General features: G+C 48.2%; 1 protein-coding gene and 1 pseudogene across 2 annotated transcripts in view; both read left to right on the plus strand.

The window, feature by feature from the left end:
* ALS2 (alsin Rho guanine nucleotide exchange factor ALS2) overlaps window positions 1–22,729 on the plus strand; it is a 1,262,853-nt gene that overhangs the window by 1,119,018 nt on the left and 121,106 nt on the right. For both annotated transcript variants that reach the window (XM_085648975.1, XM_085648976.1), the window contains exon 30: window positions 9,841–9,886. In XM_085648975.1, coding sequence (XP_085505101.1) covers window positions 9,841–9,886 — 46 coding nt within the window. The remainder of the gene's footprint in view (window positions 1–9,840; window positions 9,887–22,729) is intronic.
* LOC146858211 (metal transporter CNNM4-like) lies at window positions 613–1,937 on the plus strand (annotated as a pseudogene).

The following is a 22,729-nucleotide window of genomic DNA, read 5'->3' on the forward strand; positions in this document are numbered from 1 at the left end:
TGCAGCTGACTCCAACTCCTCCTCTCTCTTCGCTCCCTCTCTTTGGCTTGCAGCGTCCTCCTTTCTCAGCTTCAATAATGGCGGTGCGCCGAAATCCAATACATTTTTTATGCAGCGTGGCATGCCAAGCTTAATTTACATGGTGACCGTGCCCGTTTCTTTTTTTGTTTTACTCGTGTTTGAGCTTCAATAATGGCGGCTGCGCGGTTTCCTTATTGCGCGGCTCACCCAAATCTTTTTTGTTTAAAAAAAAATATATTTTTCATGCTGCAAATTGGCAGTCTGTCTCTGATTGTGAGGAGGGCTTATTAGTTCCTTCTGCTGCATCGGAGAAAGACACACTTGTATAATTATCTTGGCACTGCAAACTCGGTCTGACAGATCCCATCTATGTGATGTAATTAGCTATAATTTTTAGCGAGACACGTGCCGAATAATAAACTGCAAAAATAAAATGTACCCATCCTATTATTTCAAGTCTGTTTTCCTTTTAGCGTTTTACAATTGTATTAATCCGCCCACCCTCTCTCTATTGGTGGTTCTCTTTCCCTCTTGAACCAATGGGAGTTGAATGGGTGGGCGGGGTGTGGTTGAAACTTTGCTCCACCTAATATGGTGTTGGGAGGCAGGACTATGATGGTGTCAGGAGACTGGAGTTGTAGGGTGTTGGTGCTTGCTCTGCTCCCAGCGGGCCCTGCGGCGCAGTCCACACCCTCGCACTGCATGGCTTGCAACTCAAAGATTTCCAATGTGTTTATTGGGGGTGTCTTCCATGCGCCCCTTGGGCACTCCTTCAGCCTTTGCCTTAATGGAGAGGGATTACTTAATGCATCTTCGATCTGGCTGGGTTTCTCAGGAGGTGGTGTTGGAGCAGCTTGTCAGTGACTGGCGCCCCAAGATGAGGGGCCATTGCATCTGGATCCGCACGAGTGGGGAGGGCATTGGAGACTGTTGACAGCGGCTGTCCCAGAGGGGGCTCCTGCATTTGCACAAGGACAGCTTTGGACCAGCTCTGGGATACCTTCACTGGTGCTGTGGTGGTAGTTGATGGCAAGTTGGCTCCAAGTACTCCGCCCTGGCTCCTAGGTATCCTGGCAGCTCTGTCAGTGAAGCTGTCGGGTCTTGCACACGGCCTGCAGCTTAGCTCTTTAGGCTTGGACCTAGTAGAGCTGCATGTGCTGCGCCAATGTGGATCCCAGAAAGAGGAACGGAATGCAAAGGCCTGGAGCGACTACGACGATGTGGCATTGTGGCCTTCGTTGCCACAGCGATCCCGCAAGTGGTGGCCAATGCAGCAGTTGCTGTCCTACTGTACCTGGCGCTTGGTTTACCAGTACCTGCCATCTTTTTGGCAGCGGGCTGTCTCTTGTTGGCAGGTGAGCTGGCTGCAGAGGCTCTTGCTTCACGCTGGGGCTTGGTGCTGGGCGTCTGCACCCTCTGGCTGACACATTTGTGTATGGTCATTGCTTTCCCTCTTTCTTTCCCACTTGGCAAGCTGCTGAATCTGGCCCTCCGTCATAATATCAACACATGCCTGCTGCAAGAGAAAGTGGTGGACATGATGCGCAATGGTGATCCTTACAACGAGTTTGTGAAGGAGGAGTTCAGAAAAGGTGCCCTGAGGAATAAGACTGGGGAGGACATCCTGAAGCTGGTGTGGGACTGCTTCATGCTGAGTGCCGATGCCCTTGCTTGACTTCAGCACCATGCCACCGATAATGCAGAGCGGCTACAATCACATCTCTGTCTATGAGGATGAGCGCTCGAACATTAGGGACATCCTCTGTGTCAAGGACCTAGGAATAGCAGACCCCGATGACTGCATGCCCCTCAGCACCATCACCAAGTTCTACAACCACCCACTGCACTTCGTATTTAATGACACCAAACTCAATGCTGTGCTGGAGGAGTTCTAGAGAGGTGAGGCCAAAGTGTAGATCTTGTAGACTCTCACATTGAATACACAGACTTGCTTATAGCACGGTTTGGTGTTTGAGAGCACTGGATTCTTTTTAGTTCTTACTGTACCTTTGCAATGGCCTGCTAATTATTTCCAGAGTGTTTTACAAGCTTAAGTTTCTGTGCCTACACAATACCGCTACCCACCCATTTTAGGTCATAACCTACCAAATAGTGCAGCGGTCTGGTTTGCTAAAGACGTCTAGGGGGACATTCAGAAAGCTTCCCTGTCAATGCATTTCGTGCATTGGTTGTCAATGGCTTTGTTCTTTGTAACTTACATGTGCTTGGTTACTATTTGGTAACTTTATTTGTTTTAGGCTGTCCAGCTTGAGTTCATCCCTCCCGTAACCCTATACTTCCACATGTGTACGATTTCTGTAAACAGCCCTTTAAATCTTGTTTATCACATTTGCTGTGCATTCAAAGACAGAGGTCACATGGCGGGCTTTTTTCCGAAGGAGGTCGGTATTACTTTTCTTTGTCTGACTTGAAAGTGAGAGGAGATATGTGACAGTCATGCTGAGTAGTAAGGGTGTGCTAGACGAAGGTTGTAGGATGTTATTTTTTTCTAACTCACAACAAAATGTAAATGTCTGTAAATTAACGGTGTAGTTATTCATGTATATATTAGAATTAGAAAAGCCCAAATGAAGCACATTTTTTGGTATTTCTGAAGTGTGTTGGAAACGTATTTTAATACAATCAAAATAAATCAATATCCTGTGAGATGACATTTGCACGCATTATCATTTGTGTGCAGTGAAACTGTATGTCTGTGCAAATGTAATGGTCATTTTAGTTGAAGATGTGTTGTCTGTAATGACAGTGTGCTTCCACAGCATGCATACTCTACTTTACCGCACTCCACTCTACCGCTCTCTTCACCACTCCAAGCCCCTGCACTCCACTCTGCGCCACTCCACGCCGCTCTACTCTATGCCAATGCACTCTATGTCACTGTACTCCACTCCAGGCCACTGCACTTTACACCACTTTACACCACTCCATTTTAGGCCTCTGCACTGTACTGTGCACCGCTCCACTCTACGCCGCTCCACTCTGCAACAGTGCACTCTAATCTGTACCACTCCATTCTACTCCAGTGCTCTCCATGCCAATCTGCTCTTATGCCACTCTAATCTACTCTGTACCACTGCACTCTATGCCACTGCACTCTACCCTGCCCCACTCCACTCTATGCTGCTTCACTCTGCTCTGAAACAATCTACTTTACGACCTGCACTCTATGCCACACTACTCCATACCACTGTAATCTAGCTGCACCAATCCACTCTGCACAGTTACTAATTGCAACGCCAATTGCTCCAACTATCTGATAGAGACTACTAGCCGCAGATTCCTTCCCGTAGAATTATCCCCAGGCGTGAAACTGGATCAGGAAACTTTTTGCCACAGCATCCCTGCACGCCAGGGGGCAGGGCGACACCACGCGACTCCGCCTAGGCATCGTCCGCTTACGTGACGTCAGCGAGGTCACATAAGCCACACCTCGGCACACCTACGTCTGTTTTTTCCTTTTCCGCGTGCAACGCGGATCCGGCCTTGCTACGGGCCTGTTTTGGGCTCTTTTTTTCTTCATCATTGTCTTTCTCTTGGTGGAACAGTGTACGAATGCCTTCGGGCTTTAAAGCTTGCCCGTCGTGTGGGTGTCTTATGTCGGTGACGGACCCTCATCGCATTTGTATGTGGTGTTTGGGGGAGGATCACAGCACCGCAGATTGTGAGGTGTGCCAACAGTTGAAGCCGAAGTCGCGGCGGGAGCGCCGAATGAAACTTCTCTCGGCGCGTCTCTCCAGGTCGACCTCCTCCCCTCGATCAGCCTCAGCAGATGGCTTTAGATACGGCCGTGGTCATCGTCATCGCCCTTCCCTGATGTCGCGAGAGCGTCGCTCACCGGTGGGTAAGTGTCGCAGTTTGTCCCCGGGAGCCGGGTTTCGGCCTGCCGGGGGCGTGGACTCTCCACGGGTGATGCGGCTCTGCGTGTCCTCCTACCCCCTGTTTCCCGTTGACGGAGCGTCGAGAGTCCAGATGGAGACATGCACGGTGGCTTTGCAGGCCTCGCTGGCATCTCCTCCTTCCCCTCCTGGGGTGTCAGTGGTTCCCTTGCTTTGAGCGGGGCCTTCCGCGGCGCCGTCGGTGGCTCCGGCCCCAGTGCCGACTGGCTCGGATCCAGACTTGGAGGATGTGGTGCTGTTGAGGTGCGGCCCTCTGGGGTACCTCCTTCACACCACGGCATCTCTGCCTCGAAGCAAACTCCTGCGGGAGTCCCTGTGGTGTCGCGTGAGGTCGCCGGGGCTCGGGTCGCATCCCGAGCCCCTCTCGGTCCCTGGACAAGGACAAGGTGTCTAGGGCCGAGGTGACGCCACAGGGGTCGGTGGACTCTCCTCGTCCTGCTCCGGGTTGAGGCTGGGCGTGAATCCCTCGCCCTCCTCTGGGACTTTCTTGTCCCTCCACGCAGGCGGCTGCCTCATCGGAGGGCGAGTCAGAGGTTGGGTCGGCCCTGGCGGAGCCGCATGGCTCGCCAGACCACTTATGTTGTATACTGGGCCGAGGCTGGCGGAGGGCTTTGTGTCACTCCCCTGGACCTTCTCATCCCTCCACGCAGGCGGCTGCCTCGGCGGAGGTCGAGTCCACGCCATTCCGACGCCACCCCCTGGCCACTGCGACTCTGGCCCCACTCCGGTCCCTGGCACAGTGTGACTTCGAGGAGCCCTCACCAGCATCTCCTTCGGCGCAGGCTGGCGTTACCGCTCTGCCTCAGGTTGGCGGACTCTACGGCTCCTGACAGGCGTTGGGTTGCGGATTCATCTTCGGACGCTCCCTCTTCTCCGGAGACGGGCTGCATATTGGTGTCGTCCTCCCCGGAGACTTGCCGCCGAGTGGTGTCTTTTTCACCGGCATCGTCGTAGGGTGGCTCCTTGCTGTTTCTGAGGCCACAGTGTTCGCTGGAGGAGCCCCCCCATTCCTCGGCTCCTCCTACCTTCCAGGTCTGGCCCCTGCCTGTTCCGTTTGGCTTGGGGGACGGCTGCCTTAGTCTGCAGCCGTCACCCACGGAGGAGCTGCTTTCTCCGCCGTGGGGCCCTACAGAGGCGGGTGCGACCTTTGCTCACGTGGTGTCCACGGCTGTGGATATTCTACGAATGGGTGACGCGATTGCTCATTTTCCGACGGATCATCTCTTGGAGGTTCTCCACCAGGGCTCTGGTGGGAGGGAGATCTTGCTTCCCTTTGAGGGTTCGCTTCTTTCGTCCCTGATGGGGGCTTGGGGGCGTCATGCCTCAGGGAATCCGGTGCTTCAGCACCTTCTAAACTGGCACCTTCCGGCGCCGCGTGACCCTGCGTGTCTTTCCCTCCACCCCTCTGCCGCCAGTCCTCTTTTGCGGGCTGCCTTTCCCTCCCTGCCGCCGCTGTTGACTCTCCCGGGAGGCCCACTGGATGGACTCTTAGGGGCGCAACATGTTTGCCTCGACCAGCGTGGCCCTGCGGGCCCTGAACACCTTGTGTGTCCAGGCTAGGGCCTCCTCTTGTCTGTGGGACTCGGTTGAGTCTTTGGGGTCCGCGGCTTCTCAGGAGCCTGTTCAGGTGGACTTACGGCATCATGCGCTGGATGGCCGAGAGCTGGCGGCGTTTATCCTTCACTCTGCTCTGGACATCTCAGAGGTGCCTGGCTGGGCCATGGCTTCCTCAATTGCTCTCCGTCGCCATTCTTGGCTTCAGGACGGCGTCTTCCCCGAAAATATTCGGGAACAGCTCATTGATCTCCCTTTTGATGGTAGCCTGTTGTTCCATGCCCCAGCTGACTCCGCCATCCAAAGGTTCCTGGCGAGGCTCCGTCCTCCTCCTCCTCCCCTTTATACTCCTCCCTCTCCTCCTCAGTGATTGATGAGTTGAGCTGGTTCTGGTCCTTCTTGGGACAGTTGCACTTGCAGTGGAGTGTGTTTTCTGGCCATGAGTCCTCCTTATGGGGACTTTGGCAATGTTGACTGCTGGACGGCCCTTGTTCGCTGTGTTTCTTGCTAGAACTGTTACGCAGACTTGGCCCACAGATTAGGCCTTCTGTTTTTCTTTGGGCTGATTGTCAAGCCGTTCGCGGGGTGTTTTCCCTGTGGCTCTTTTGTTTTTCCTCTGTTGCGGAAGTTCTTCCGAAGAGGGTTCCCATGTCTTGGGACCCGACGTACCCTATGTGGGGTAGTGGTAGCTGTTATACAGCGTGCGCTCTGCTGGAGGGTTCTGGTGGCCCTTTGGAGCCTGTTCTCCGTGGCTTTTCTGTGTGTTGCTTTGCTTCTTGAGGGCATGTGCGCGGCCCCTCGTGGGGGTGTGTCCGGCCCTTTCCACTTCTCCCTGCTTGAGATAATTCTGTGCCCTTCCTTGTCAGGTGTTGCCCACTCGGTCTTCTTGGGGCCCTGGGCTGTTTGTTCTGCTCTAGCGGCTTGTCTATTAACGCCGCTCTGGTTGGCCTGTAGCCTTCCATCTGGTGTGGCCTAGCCTTCTTTTCCCTTCTTTCCTTGGGCCCTCTGGGCTCTCCACTTGGCTTTGGAGGGCAGCTTATTGCCTTGAAGGGGTGGGGGTGCTTCGGCCAGCGAGATCTATTGTTGCTGACTTGCCTCGGAAGTGGGACAAGAGATGGGCACGAGCAGGGCTTTTGGCGGATTGGAGCCTGTGTACGCGCATGCACAGCCACGCGGTGTGCACATCTCCTGTCCCCTTCCGTCCCCAGCAGCCTCATACACTTTCACTTTCCATTACCCACATCGGCTCCACGGAGACAGCTTGCGATCGTTTGGCATCGGGAATTCTGGGACGATGGACTATGTTAATGAAGCATTCAGATATATGCGACCTAGTAGTTGCAGAGATTCACAGGTTTGCCTCACAGCTCGGGCGGCCTGCAGTCTAGAACTGTCCAGACGTGGACCACAAGCTTCCTCCCGGTACTCCTGGCCACTAGCATGAATCGCTCCCACTTCCCCCTAAGGATCTCCGTTTAACTTACCGAACCCGCACGCCGCCGCCACGTTGAACACACTTCGGTCTACAGTACCCTGCACGTGGACCCGCCTCCAGTGACGTTACTGGCTACCTGCAACCGTAGCACCGCCTCTACAAAAACGTCACTGCGAGCCGGCTGCACCCGTCCTCCCCTAAGACTGCGCGTGCCCAATGGCATGCTCAGAGGCGTCCATGCTGGGGGTCAGGCAATCGATTCTTGTTCGCTATGGGAATTGGCTTCAAACATAACATGATTACATATATACCGTGAACTCGGTAATTTCACCGCTTCCAAGCGCTGCGGCTGGAGAAAGAGAGGGAAGTAGGAAACAGTATTCACCCAGAGTAAGGGTTCAGCAAAGAGAAAAGGAAGTTATGATCACGAGTTAGCACAGTGCCTCTCCTGTACCAAGACTGCTTCAGGGAGCGGCAGCGGGAGCTCAATCGGACCACAACATCTATCAGCCTTGTTATAAAGTTTGAAGTTGAGCGTGGCGCCCCCCACAGGGACACTGCGTTCTGTTTATTATCATTTTTTTTTACTTTATTTCAAAGCACGGCACCTGCTTCGGGGAAACCGCACTCAGTTTATTTATTTTTATTTTTTTACTTTAATTCAGAGCCCGGCGCCCGCTTCAGGGACACCGCGCTCTTTCTTTTTTACAAGGCTGAGGTTAAGAATTGGCAATTGCAAGACCTATAGCATTGTGAATGCTTGTATTGGATTGTGGCGTGAGCTTTTTGATGTAAATGTAAATTGATACTTGTATAGCGCACTACTCACCCGCAAGGGTCTCAAGGCGCTTGTACGAATACCTATGTGGAACCCATCCTGGCTTTCCCTGTGAGGCGTCCACTCCTGGGCACCCCCAAGGTGGAGGCCAGGCATCCTTAGCGTTGTGGGGGCCGTTGTGGAGATTAAGCAAGCTATTGCCCAGAGTTGCAGAGTGGGACTCCATGATTGGAATGGCACCGAGGCGAGAATTATCAGGTCCGTGGAATTTTTGAGCCCAAGACCCGCCGAGGCGGGGAATTGAACCCTGGTCCCGGGCTAGACCACTGCATCAGGGTCTGCCGCTCTAATCATTGAGCCACACTTCTCACTTCTGGCAAGCATGCTTATTCTGTTTTTAGATGAGATTCTAAAGATCAGGCTTTTTTACCCTCGAGGCCACGGCAGTTCTGGAATCGTGAAATGAGGGACACCGACTGGGTGGAAAAAAAATAGCGTTGCTTCTAAATCGCTGCTGTCAGCGTTTGCATAATGAAGCAGAAATGGAGAGAGGTGCAGAGTACCACGCCAGACACCGCTGCTTCATTCCTGGCTATATTGTTTTATATTGAGTACACTATCTTAGTTGTTAAGGGTGTTTTGCTACGTATTCGTGCCCCCGAATGCAAATGCTTGTTCTTCTTCCCCCATCCCTCTGGGGTCGGTGGTGTTCTGCTTGTGGGGGGCTCCTCTTGCCTGGGAGGGGCCAGGCTATTGCCCGGTCCGCAGGTCTGGTCCCCTGTGTGACCCTCTGTCCTGTTATGGCTGGGGGGACCTTTCGCAGACCCTCCTTCCCTGTGGGTATTGCTAGGGTATCTATTCTACGGGAAGGAATCTGCGGCTAGTAGTCTCAGATGTACGAGTTACTTACCTTTGGTAACGATGTATCTGGTAGAGACGATTCTAGCCGCAGATTCTTTCACGGCCCGCCCTTCCTCCCCGTTCTGCGAGGACCCGTGGGTTGGTCTCGGCACTCGCCTCCTGGTGGGGGGCTGAGTCTCTTGTGAGTGCACTCCTTTGGTCTTGGCGGGTTACCCCGTCTTGTTGCTGTTCCTTCCTCCCCTTGGTTCGCTGGAGGATGGGGTTATGGTGCTCCTGTGCCCCGCTACTCGGGCTGCTCCAGGTTTGGGGAAGCGCTTTCCCTTCAATCTCTGTCCTCCCTCCCTTCCTCTTGCTGCTGGGGGTCCCTGCCCCTCTGCCGTCCTCTGTCTGGGGGTCACCTGGCCATGCCCTGCCCTTGGAGGATGGTTGCCCTCTGTGCCGGGGTGGCTTGGAGGGTTGTTGTTGTTGTTGCTGTTGTTGTCCTGTTTGTTCTGGAGCTGGCTCCCCTTCCCTATTTTCGGGTGGGGGTTGTAGGCCTGCTACAGGTGTCCTGCCTTTATATATGTTCCCTGTCTCCGGGGGGAGAGGGAGGGAAAGGCGGTTTACATGCTGGGGGGCTCTGCTCTGTTCTTTATTCCGCCCCTGCCTTTGGAGGCTGCAGTGTTGCACCGCTTCTTATGGTGTCACTTGTCTCCGTTCTTTGTTTCTACTCTTTCGCACACTGTTCCCCTGCTCCCACAGTTTGCCTGGAGGCTCCGCATTGCGGCGCGGAAAAGTTCTCCGAAGAAAACTGACGTAGGCGCGCCTGGGTGGGGCTTATGTGACCTCGCTGACGTCACGTACACGGACGACGCCTAGGCGGAGTCGCGTGGTATCGCCCCGCCCCCTGGCGCGCAGGGAGGCTGTGACAAAAAGTTTCCGGATCCAGTCTCACGCCTGGGGATAATTCTGCTGGAAGGAATCTGTGGGAAGGAATCTGCGGCTAGAATCGTCTCTACCAGATACATCGTTATCGAAGGTAAGTAACTCGTACTTCAGTAATGTGAGACCTGTTGCATTGCCAATGCTTGTTTTACTATTACTCTGACGCAGACCATCACAAAGGATGAACAATTTACAAATGTCCATTAAATAAATGATGAAAAATGTAATTCCTCTACTTGAAGACAAGTGTTGTAATACTGATTTGTATACAAATGATAGATACTTTCCTTTAGAAAAAGGACCCCTTGTAATCTTGCTATTTCACTGACTGTGACTTTTTCCTCTTACAGTAAGTTTTGGCCCACAGAGATATCGGTGCTGGGAGAAAACAAGAAGGTATAGCATATCAGCCATACGCTCCTGTGTAGTGTTTGGAAGCAGATGTTGAGTTTATGGATGTAAACTGTGCCCTTTTGATACACCTACAATGCATACACATTTGAGCTGGTGAATTTGTGTAGATATCAGCATGTGCACTCTAATGTGTTCACATCTATTAACTTTTTTTGCAGTGTAAATCATTCCTCTATTTATGTTTCTGATAGAGACTTCTAATCGCAGGTTGCTCACCTTTTGAATATTCACCAGGTGTTAGACTGGATCTGGAAACATATGAGCAGTACTTCTGCATGCCGGTAGTTGGTGGCTATGTGGCTCTACAGTGACGCCATTCTGCTACAGAAATGACATACAGGGCCCATACAATCGTCCCTCCCCCTGCCGTCAGTTCTTTTCATGCCACTACACGCAGATCCAGAGCTACTTACCATCTCTTGTGAGCCCTTTTTTTTACCTAATTGCCACCGTTTTGTGCCTTTACCCTGGAAATGAGATTCCAGGACATTTAGGCTATGATCCCGATCTTTCAGCCTCTGTCCTGGATTTCAGGGAGGCCGACTCTGCTTGAACTACCCGGACTGATGGCCTCCTGCATCCTGCTGGTCAAGCACATCAGGTGCCATATGTGAGTTGTAAAGTGGGGACAACTTCAATTGGACTTCTGCGACCACGTCTACATTTCAGAGGAGACTGCAAAAGATCTGCATTATGGTTGCTGGACCGCGATTAGTTCATCGGTAGTTCACTCTCCCTACGCCACCCAGAGCTGACAGTGGTGATCAGTGTATCACTTCTGGACTGGGGTGGCCACCTGGGAGAAGTGGAGAATACAGGTCTCTGGGCTCCGGCAGAGTCCCAGCTCCATATCGACCTCCTGAGCTGAAGGACATATGCTCGGCCCTGAAAGCCTTCCTTCCATTCATCAAGAGGAGGCTGGTACATGTGCTTGTGGACAACATCACCGCCATGTGATATTGCAAAAAGCAGGATGGAGTGGAGTCCTGGGCCTATGCCTCTGGAAATGTCTTTGACCATCACTGGATTTTCCTGGTGGTGACTACCTGGCAGCACCTTTGAATGCCAGGGCAAAGGAACTTAGCCATCAACACCTAGCAGATCATGAGTGGCGGTTGCACCCGGAGGTGATGCAAGGTCTCTTTGATGGGAAGAACCTTGGCTCGATGTATTTGCCACTTCCGATAAAGCACGTCGGCATTTTTGTCCATTGGAATTTCCATGGCATCTCTTGCTAGGATATGCGTTCTGTCTAGGTTGGGACTTGGGACTCCTGTATCCCTTTCCGGCGATGCCTCTTCTGCCCCGAGTTCTGAGTAAAATCAGGGCTGACCTGACCTAAATAATCCTCGTGGTTCCGAACTGAGCTCAGAGAGTATGGTTTCCTGAGCTCTTGGCCTTGAGCATCTGTCCTCCGATTAGGCTGTCCCTCTGGGAGGATCTGTTGTTGCAGCAACGGTGCAGTGTTCTGCAGCTAGGCTTTCGCAATTTCTACCTTCATGCTTGGAGATTGAGTGGCTACAGTTGAATGCCTCTGATCTTCCTCTGGAGATCATTGCTGTCATCTGTCCCTCAACAAAAACCTTATACGCCTGTTGTTGGAATTAATTTGGGAGTGGTGTGATACACGCCAGATTGACCCCTATCAAGCTAAGTTATCTGGTGTTTTTTTGTTTGTTTTTTCCCTCTCCTGGCAAAGCTTTGCTCTGGGCATAGTTAAAGTGTGCCTTTCTTCTCTTTCAGCCTCTTTATGATTGCCGAACCATCCCTTATAATGTAATTGACCAGTTGTGATCCCTTTTGTGTAAGACCTGCTATACTTGTTTCCTGCTCTCTGATTTTTATGTTGCAGTGATACCCTAACTTGGTCCTCACTTATTTGATGTGCACTCCCTTTATGCTGCTTAACAGCTGTCCTCTGCGGCTTCTGACCCTCAAAACAGTGTTACACATTGCCATCAAATAGACGTGGCGAGTAAGTAAGCTTCAAGTTCTCTGTGTTAACCTACCGTGCACCAGCTTTTTCCCAGACAAACTGTTTCTGTGGATGCGAGCATTCTTCTTGCTGAACATTGTGCCACCATTCCATGACAGTCAAACCATCATCTCTGCCTCAGCCTTCTAAGGAGGAGGAGAGACTCCATTGCTTGGACCACAAAAGTACGCAAAGCTTTTATATTGATTGTACCAGAGAACACTGCGTGGGCGATCAGCTCCTTGTGGGATTCACTGGAGCGAAAAAAGCCAAGGCTGTGAAGAAACGAACCAACTCCCATTGGATCGTGTTCTGCATCACGATCTAAGCACTAGTCAAAAGCGGCCTCTAAAAGGAAAGCAGACTCATTCCACCAGGGCCAAAGCTGATACCACTGCGTTGGCAAATGGAGTTCCTGTCCTGGATATCTGCCATGCTGCTACGTTGGCATCAGTCCATACATTCACAAAGTACTATTGTTTGGAGAGCCAGGCTCTACGAGAAGGGCATTTTGCCTGTTTGGTCATGCAGGATTTTTTAGTTTGAGCCAGGCCACGGGCTCACCTCCTAATAGGTACTGCTTTAGGGTTAGGAATCTGAGGTTCGATGTCTCTATTAGAAGAGCAAGCTACTTACCTTTGGTAATGTTCTTTCTGATAGAGACTCTATGTAACCGCAGATTCTTCATTGGCCCTTCCATCCTCCCCATTCTGTGAACTGCATTCTATTCACTAATAAGATCATAAATTTAGGAATCTGCACACTGGTCAAAGTTAATTTGCTCTTGGGGCTGTGGGGGCTCAGACTACCTTGAAAGCAACTGACAGCGCATGTTAGTGGTGCTTCTATGGGCCCTGCATGTTATTTCCGGAGTGTCAATGTGGAGTTGCATGATGCCACCTACCAGCATGCAGAGGTACTGCCCAAACATTTCATATCCAGTCTGATGCCTGGGGACTATTCAAAAGGTGAAGAATTTGCTGTTCTGTTCGAGTCTCTGCCAGAAAGAGTATTACTGAAGGTAAGTAACTTGTTTGTAGTACATATTTTCAGGGGCGGCTCCTCCGCTAAGGTGGAGGAGCATCGCCCCACTGCTCTGTGAGCAGTTGAAAAAGGAAAAATAAAATGATAATAACAAACGTTATTATCTTTTTATTTTTCAATCTGTGTCTAAGCTGGTTAGGGGCGGGGTTGGAGGTCACAGGAACAGCAGTGGCACTCTCTTAAGTGCGCATGAATGTTTTGCCGGCCGTCTTGGGCCGGCCAAACAGTCATGTGCACTTTGCATGTTCTCCACCCTGGCTGTGTTACAGCCTAGGTTAAAACATTACCCAGGCCTCAGTCCCTCTCTGAGCGCCGAACCACGGCGCTCAGACCAATCACAACACAGCATTGTGATTGGTCAGGGGAGTCTGCGAGCCTAGGTGCTTCTTGTTTCCGGCTTCCTTCTTGCTCCTTGAGTGATGAAGAGGGACGAGAGGCGCAGGCCGGCCGGTGTGCAGGTAAGTGGTATATTTTTCCTTTTTGTTTGTCATTTATCGCCCCGCCACCCCCGTTAAAAGCGGCCACCACTGTGTATTTTCATTGCCTAATGGTTAGTCCTGAGAAAATAGCTTATTTGGTCAAAGGGAAGAAACTCTTATTAGCATTAGCAATGTTAAGAATGACTAACAGTCATAATAACCCTGATTCCACATTGCACCATGTCATCTTCAGATACCCTTGTTTTACTATTGCTTGATGCCTAGGAGAAGCCAGAACTGAAAGTACTGGCTTTGAAACTCGAGAACTGGAGAACCTCCAGGAACAGTTGATCATTTGGCAGAGGACCAGACCAGTCCGTACAAGGATTGATTCCCAAAATGTTTTGAATGCTTTCATTTTTTATAGATAGGAGCAAACATTCTTTGTTTTTTTCTAGATGTATTTAGAGGGGTTTGTGGATAGACATGTGTGTGTATGTCTCTTTGTGTGTCTCTTTCACTGGATGGTTAGTACACCATGCAGAAGACTTGTATGCATTTCATTCTCAAGAGCTTGAAACTTCAAAGCAGAGATATTGCATTGATTGTGCTGATGCTTTGCAATAGTGTATATTCACAGAGGCAGCTTAATCTGAATAAGTGACTGACTCTGAAGCAGAGTACTACAGTATTCGGACTGGCCATCTATATAGGAGCTCCTAAACAATTTGATAAGAATGGTGGTGCAGTTTGTTTTCAATGGCACATCTTCATATCCACTATTTGCTTCCTGTAGGTTTTTCGAACTAATATAAAGTCAACAAAGCACTGAAGAAACCACCAAGAATAAGATTTTCAGTGATCTCAAATTTAAAATATCCATATTTGTGCATCCAAACCTATTTCTATCTATAGTGAAGCAAGACAGATGATTCTTTAATCTAGAACATTTAATGTCGACAAACACGAACGTTTGATATAAACGTTGTGGTTTGAAATACTTGTAGCCTCTGAATCCATCAATGGTGCCTAACTTACAGGAGGTGGAGGAGGAGATGCTTAATGTAGTGCTGACTCTTTATAATGAGGCAAACAAGAGGAAAAAGATATGGAAGTCCAACACTCTCACCCATCCAGGAACCACATACAAATGAGACAGATACACCAGACTCTCATCGCACTAAATTCCGAATATAAAAATCCTCAGTTGTTCTAGACAATGACAAGTTACTAACATGAGGAGGGTTTGAGAGAGCTTGTAACACTTACATTATGGTTTCTCTAGGAGAAGGAGATTGTAATTATAAAAACCAGGGCCTCCAAAAGTGGTCTCGACCTAAAGCAGAGGTGCTGCATATGCAGTCAGCAAGCAGTTACCTACTGGATTGATGCTTAGATGTCATTTGGAGCTGCATATGTCGTATTAAATTAGTCTTTTAATGATACATTTTTGGCCAAAAAAACACTAGGGTGCTCAAAAAAATCAAAAAGAATACTGGTGGATTACACTACCAAGACATCTCAATGTAGGTTTTAGTGTGGGTTATTTGAATAGTGGAGCAGCACTATGCTTTGACCATTTTCAGCTTGCCTAATTGCTCTACCCCCCCCCCCCCTCCCCCCACCCCTCAAGCATCTTTTGTACACTTTGGGTCTGTAGGAGTCCAGTGATGAGTCACTAAGCAACTACATGAATCAGGGAAACAAGACACAAGCAGGCAGTCTCTGCACTCGTTTATAGTCACTCTGGCACTCCAGATTGGTGTGTATGTATTGTCTTTCTCAATCCCCTCTTCTCTTCCAAATGAAGCCTTATAGGTCTGAATGTAACATCTCTTATGATATGCTTAGCATCCTCCTTTCATGAAAAGGCTAGTCCCGTCCTCATTTGGGGCTTTTTTCTCCTTAGCTCTGCCCTCTTCCTCTGGCTCCATATCAACTTTCCCAGTGTTCCTTCTTCATATATCGTCTTCTTTGTGGCCTGCCCAGAAGCTCTAACCATCCTACATCTCCTGAGAAACCACAATGCCTGGAAATGAAACAAGTGCACCACAGCATTGCCGTTTGCCAAAGTTCCACCAGAAGAGCAACACACTATGACTAGCAAGCTCTGAGTATTTCCTAGCACCTTAACACCATGCTTGCCTTCTGGAGAAGCCGTTTAATAGGTAAGGTCTGCACACCCACCCCTCTGTGCTGGGGGGACACAGGAATTTATGACCTGGGTCTGTAGGGAATAGACCGTTGGCACCTATATGTAGTGAAGGAGCTGTGTGGGTGCAAAGATACACTGTGGCTGCCTTGAATCAAAGCTCAGACAGTTAAGGCAATGTGGGTTTTACAGCAGGGAATACCATTTCGTAACTTGTGTATGCCATAATTTCATTGCCATCCTTAGAAGATCCTTCTCATAACATCAATAATTACTAGGTTCTCTTGGAGACTTACTTCTTTCAGGGTAATAAACCAAACCACAGAAGTCACTCCACAGTAAGAAGGATGATGCGTATCCCTGTTAACTTCACCTCTATGTAGTGTAAGATTGGTGTTCTTCTCCTCTTCTTATGACTATCTTCAGGGATCACACTGAATCCAAACATACTCTAAAATCAGTAGCCCTCTGTTGCTGCTAGGTGACACCATGCAACTCTACTCACAGCACATCTATTAGGTGACAACTCCAGCCTTTATGGAGTCCCTGTTGGTGTCAGTTTTGTTTGTTCCGCTACAACAGATACAGATTTAAACTTTTTTAGGTGTTTATCAAACACCTCAAAGTATTAATGACACTTCTTCAGCAGACTAGTCATTTGTCACCTCCAATGGTCCAGGGGGTCAAACTTTATGAATTTTGTTTCAAGATTTCCTTGTCACATCCATTAGACAACTGCATGTGTTGCTTGGGACTGACCATGATCATTCACCTTCCTACTCCGCCACCTGAAGTCAATCAGTGTTCAGTAAGCCAAATTATTTTTGGCTCTGCCATATGATGATAAATTACCTTCATTTGTTAGTTGAGAAAGTATAAGCACTCCTCAGAAAAGTAGCGAAGGAGTTGTAAGGAAGAGAACAGTTGTGTTTCCCACACTGAGATCAAAGTGGACTTATTTTACTTTCGAATGTTATGGCAAATCAGTTCAAAATGAGATTTGTCAAAATATTGTCCTATTGTCACAGAAAGGTGACTTTTTGATAGTCACTAGCTAGGTCATTAAGAACATGTGCTTCCAAATACTTATTTACAAGAACCACAATACATTCTTAGTAGTCAGGTGGAAATATTACCAGTTTACAATACTAACCTTAAGCATAAAAGCTGTGTCCTAATGGCCTGATTTAGGCTTTGTTGTACAGGATACTCTGTTACGTATATGACCGATTTTCCATCTGCCTTATTACAAGTACATTAAATACTATGGCACTTGTAATACGGTAGAAGGAATTTCCATCAGGTTTGTGACAGAGTTCCCATCCGCCAAATTTTAATTCAAGCCCTAAGTGATTACTAAATGTCTGGCAGTCATAGCAGGGCATTTGTGCAACGAAGCAATTCATATATAACATCCTCTAGATAACTGACATAAGGGGAAAAGGGGAATTATTTTCAACATTATCGAAAAGACACAGATAGAAGAGTAGTATATTATTCTTTTCAAAATTCACAATGGAGTTAGTGATCTGGCCAAGCTCATTGTCAATTATACATTGTTGAGAGTAGATGTAGATAGAATAGTGACGTTAGCTTACTTTATAATAGAGGGCGTGATATTACAGAGAAACATTACCCATGATCAGATGCCAGTCTCTAAAAGCCAGAACAGTGATGGCATTGTTAGAAATGGTAGCATCATGCAGTAATTTGAATCCATACACCAATTGTGTCTGAAATGTCTCCATGAATAGTTCCATTGCATTAATCTTTCATTCATTCACATGCTTGAATCAGGGCTAGACTGGCCGTAGCAGGCACCGGGTGTTTTCCTGGTGGGCCGGAAGGGTAGGAGCCGGTTTTGTACCAGTGGGGGACGTTTTTGTTGCTGGGGGCTGGTTTTGCAGCAGTGCTGCAAACCGGTGGCTGGTTGGACGTAATTGCCAGGGCTGGTTTGCGATCCCAGTATGATCCTGGCTTGAATCATTCCTAATTGCCAAGTTTGGAGCCTCACAGTAACATGTAAAAAACACTATTATGTGATAAAGGCCTGAAAGGGCTATAAACACTGTAAATCTGAATGAGACATCTAGCCGCAGATTCCCAAACTTTTTAATTCTCCTCAAGTGCCAGTCTGGATCCGTAAATTTTTCAGCAGTACATCTGCGCCCGCCGGGGTACAGCATCGTACGGACACACATTGAAGTCGATTCTGGTCAGTGTAGCCACATAAGTCCCCTCCGGTGCGCGGATGTCAGTTTCTTCTTTTCCGCGATGGAACACGGATCCGGAGAAGCGGTTCCTCAGTCGATTTTTTTGACCTGCTTCGACACTTTGTGTCAGTGGAACAGTGTGCCTTTGTCTAATGTCTACAGGTTTCAAACCTTGTCGGTCTTGCAGCTAACATATGTCAGTGACGGACTAGCATACAAATTGTATGTGGTGTTTAGGCGAGCACCACGACGCCGAAGAGTGCAGCTCCTGCCGGAAACTAAAACCAAAGTCGTTAAAGGAGCAGTGTTTGAAGTTGAATGCAGCGCGTGTCAAGATCCTCGGAGCCTCCCAACCTTGATCTTCATTGTCACGGGAAGAACATTTGCGGTGTCCATCTTGAAGCCAAAGCCGTTCTGGAGGACGTCATTCTCCGGGGAAGTCAAAAGGTAAGTGGGTGAAGTTGCGGCATTCTCAGACTTTACCGCGTAGAGACTCTGTCTCTCATGGCCCCTCCCGTTTGACGGTTAAGGAGGCCATACGCGACTCTGCACCATGTCTCCTCATGTTTCCGGGAGCCGGGGCATCTATGGCTCAGACGAGGGAATATTATAATTCCTTGCATCTCATATTTGGTGCCCCATCTCCCTCTGGAACCCCTATTAGGTCCCAAAGAGGTGAGTGGGGTGCCCTTGGAGGGTTTGCCCTCGGTGACGATTGAGCCGTTGGAGTTGAATAGTCGACACTGGTTGACATCGGCTGGCACCGCTTTGGCGCAGGTCGACAGTCCTTCGGGGTCTCAAACTACAATGCCAGACTTCAATCAGCTGACTTCAACACTGGCGACGGCGCTCGAAGTTGCTCCTCCTCCTCCGTGTAGGCGTCGTACTGTGGTAAATAAAATATTACGCTCTCAGACTTTTATATTATCAATAAGATCATGCATAAAGCAAGAGGCTGAGTCTATGGTATCAGATTCATAAAGGGCTTTATTCCAATAACTCGAGTCAAAGGGAGAATATTTCCATCACCAAAAAGGATCTGGACGGGGCTGAAAAGTATTCTCAATATTCTCAAAACATTATTCACAGAGTACAGTATATATACATTTCTCAATTGTACGTAAGCAAGAGAGCAAGAGAGAATGAGATAAGAGCATGTGGGCGTGTAAGTAGGCGTGAAGGTGGGCGTCCATGTGGGCGTCCACTTGATGATAATGGGTAATTTGTCATGTGTGGGTGGATACCTGGAGATGATTTCGCAATGTCAGCAGAAATACTTGGCAGAGATGCGTGCGCAGCAGCATGACGTGTGATAGACGTGCAACTAGAGGGAGAAAGGGACTTGACATTTAGCTCTACATGTGGAGACAAAAGTCTGGGGTTATGTCAACCTAATCCCAAATCATATCTAATATCCTATGTTTAAAGAACTGTGTTATCCACAAGGGAAGGGCTCTCGGACAAAATCTATTCTATACTGACTGTGAGTGCGTGTACAAGCGTCTAAGTGTCTATATGAGATGCAAGGGGCAGAAACTTTCCATGGTAACAGGGCTATGAATTACTTGCATGAAGACAGCGAGGCCGGGCCCTTTTGCTCGGTAGCTGGAAGAATGTTTACTTAAACTACTAGACAGGAATGCATCGGCTGAGGAGCAAAGTAGATAATTCGAAGGTGAAATACGGTTTCTTGGCAGGCAGGCAAAACTGGCCGAGGCAGGCACCGTTAGCCGCACAGGGAGTAGGACAAAGTTCATGGATACAGATGCGAGCTCAAGCTGAAGCTGTCAGAGGCAGAGAGCAGGGAAAGGCTTGAGGACAGAATCGGGCCTACTCGCCTGAACTGTAAAAATGGAGTAACTGAGCCATATAAAGTCGGTGGCCTTTCATACTTAGGAAGCGAATATCCAGCCCATTCATGGCGGATCTGACAGAGGACATGTTGACGGTGGACGCACATGTGTTTGCGTCATCAAAACTGGAACTGGAGGGAACATACATGTACTTGTGACATGCACATAGAACCGTTGGGGTCCAAGATAGGGGACATAACTGACCAGGAAAATCCACATTTCCACATTCCCTCCTTGTCCCCTACTTGCCCTTCAAGAGATATCAATCTTCATCAATCCATTGATCTGTTCATATAGCATCATTTGTTCTTTCTTCTTCTTCCGTGATCTTGAATGAAATCTTGGTGGTGGAATACACGATGTGGCACACAGACCACAGATCGCTGGTCCACATTGTAGACATAGACAGCAACTGAATAGTATGAGAAGGCCAATACCTAGGAAGGATAAAACTCTCCATCCCCAGGCTGATATCACACTCCAAAACCAACTGGACCAAGTCCAAGTGCCTGGGTTCTGGTGTATCTGGTTTACAATCTTATGAAGGTGAGTTATGGCTTTATATACAGATGGCGAATTTTCTGGTATGAAAAATGCAACAGCTTGATTTGATGACCCTACAAGCTCCGCCCCTATCGGCCAGGATAACGTCAAGGACAAGACTATTTGAAGCACAACAATCCGCATAGCAGACTGCTCTTCTGTTAAATTGCCTAAGGCGGAAATAGTTTCGTTCACTACTGCTTCAAGGGTTCTGGTTAATCTACGTATCAGCTTACTATTGGTAACTGTACCTATATAGGGAAAGAAACCTTTATTGAAATCTGTGTATTTTTCCCATGCTGTTTCAGTGTAATCGACAATTGGGAGATCTCTCTTCTGTCTATTGTGTACTAAATGAGTATTTCTATGAGAATCAGGAGGAGCTAGGAAAACAGGTGGTAGGAGGAATGCTATGTAACAGGTACCATCCCAATCTAGAGGTAGGCGTATATATGCGGTCTGGCCACATATAAAGTAGGAATGACGAGAAGCTCTAAATGTAGACTTGCCTTGATCACTGAATTTTATTACAGTGGTGCATTTACTATGGCCCATGTGTATGGAGCCATTCTTTCTTATACATAATTCCCCTTTTACTGGGAATACGGACATGGCGGGCAATATTGGTGTAGCTTCAGATTCAACGTTCAGGATCATGAGGTTAAGTGTAAAATTACCTAATCCATATACTTCATATGGATAGAGAATAAAGGGGCAAAACTCCCTTATAGTTCTGATAGGGGGGAAGTCGGCCACAGACCCAGCAGTCTGTAGCATTGCTAGTCTGATATGAATGGTGCAGCATCTGAATAAAGGTATTGTTGCGTAAGGCAAGTCGATATGATAGCTCATAGGATGGCAGATCACTAAATGTGTGCTTTATGGTATCATTAGTGGAGGAGTGTAAAAGTGAGGCAATAGGAGGAAAAATAGCATGTAGTATTAAGCTGATACATATTATCGTGATGTACATAAGAGATTGAAAAATTACAGTCACTATACATCTATTTGCTTCTTATCTAGCTCTCTTATTTTTGCTTTATGTTATTGTCCAAGATCTTATGCGAGCCAGAATACATGTTCAACCGCTTCACCACCTAGTGGACTTAATTGATCAAACGGGTTCTGACTTCTTGGATCACAATTTAGCTTTGTGGAAACTTCTGGGCATTCTCCTCTAGAAAATGTTGTTCAAAATCCAAAATCCAAGTTCAAAGTTTTTTTTTCCTTTGTAAAAGAGTGGTGAAGGTGCAATCATCCTTTCCGCCTTTTGACTTTAACGGCCGTCCCCGTGGTCCAGAGCACTGACTTTGGCGCCTTCCATCCAGGAGCGATGGAGTATTCTTTGACCTGGGTGTTGTCAGGGAAGGCGGCAGCAACCTGCGAACAACAAGAGAGTAGTGCAGACATCAAGGAAGCCAGGTAATCTGTCAGCATGTTACTGTCAACATAAGTAATCTTTTAGGCATTGTAGTGCCCACATATTTTGGTGGTCTACCAAAGACCACTTCATAGGGAGATAAGCCTGTTCTAGAATGAGCTACCATTCGCATGTAAAAGAGGGCAACCGGCAGGGCTACCATCCAGTCTATACCTTTGTCTGCGCAAAATTTTAATGTCTGATTATGTCTTTCTACAAGGCCTGCTGCTTCAGGATGTCGCACACAATGGAATTTCCAGGTATACCCTAACAGAAGGGACACCTGCTTCATTAGTACCAGGACATATTTGTAACCTCTACATCTGTTTATTTGGATATAATCCATTTGGAGCACTTCAAAAGGGTGGTCAGGTGGATGGAATCCACCTTGTTCCATCGGAATGCCTTTACCTGGATTGAATTGGCAACAGATCATACATGTTCTGACCTTTTGTTTCGCTGCTGCACGCAGGTGCTTGTTGAACCATATATTCTGTAAGCTATCTATCATTGCTTTCTCTCCTAAGTGTGCAGGACTATGTGCGGTATTTATAATCACTTGTACCATGGTATCAGGAAGAAACCATGTGGATTTGCCCTTATTCATCCAACCCTGATCAGTCAGTACCCCTCCTTGTTCCGACCATTTCTTTAATTCGTCCATAGTAGCATGTGTCTGTATGTCTTGTACATCCTTGGAAGGATCCCTAACTGTCATGGCTTTGGACACTTATTGAACCTGTAACTTTGTCATGTCTAGTGGGGTCTGAGCTGTCTGTTTAGCAGTTCGGTCTGCCAGATCATTGCCTTGGGAAATGGTATCTGTGGCTCTAGTATGTGCTTTACATTTTAGGATAGCTATGGCTGTTGGTAAATGTATTGCTTCCAGTAGGGCTTGAATATGGGGGCCATGCTGTATCTTGGCCCCATGAGAGGTCAAGAAACCTCTTTCTCGCCAGAGAATCGGTGTAAATGTTTACTCTCAGATGCTTAGCTCTTATGCACGCTTGTGTCAGGGCGATGAGCTCTGCTGCTTGTGCTGACAATATGTCTATTCTTTTAGTCTCTATTATTACAGTATCAGCAGTCACTGCATATGCTGCCACTAATTCTCCCGCCCCTGTCCTCATGCATGAGCCGTCAACATATAGTGTTAGGTCGGGGTCTGGGAGTGCAACATCTGTCAAGTCTTGTCTTGGTTTAGTC

This window comes from Triturus cristatus, chromosome 3_2, assembly GCF_964204655.1.
Source record: "Triturus cristatus chromosome 3_2, aTriCri1.1, whole genome shotgun sequence".
NCBI lineage: Eukaryota > Metazoa > Chordata > Amphibia > Caudata > Salamandridae > Triturus > Triturus cristatus.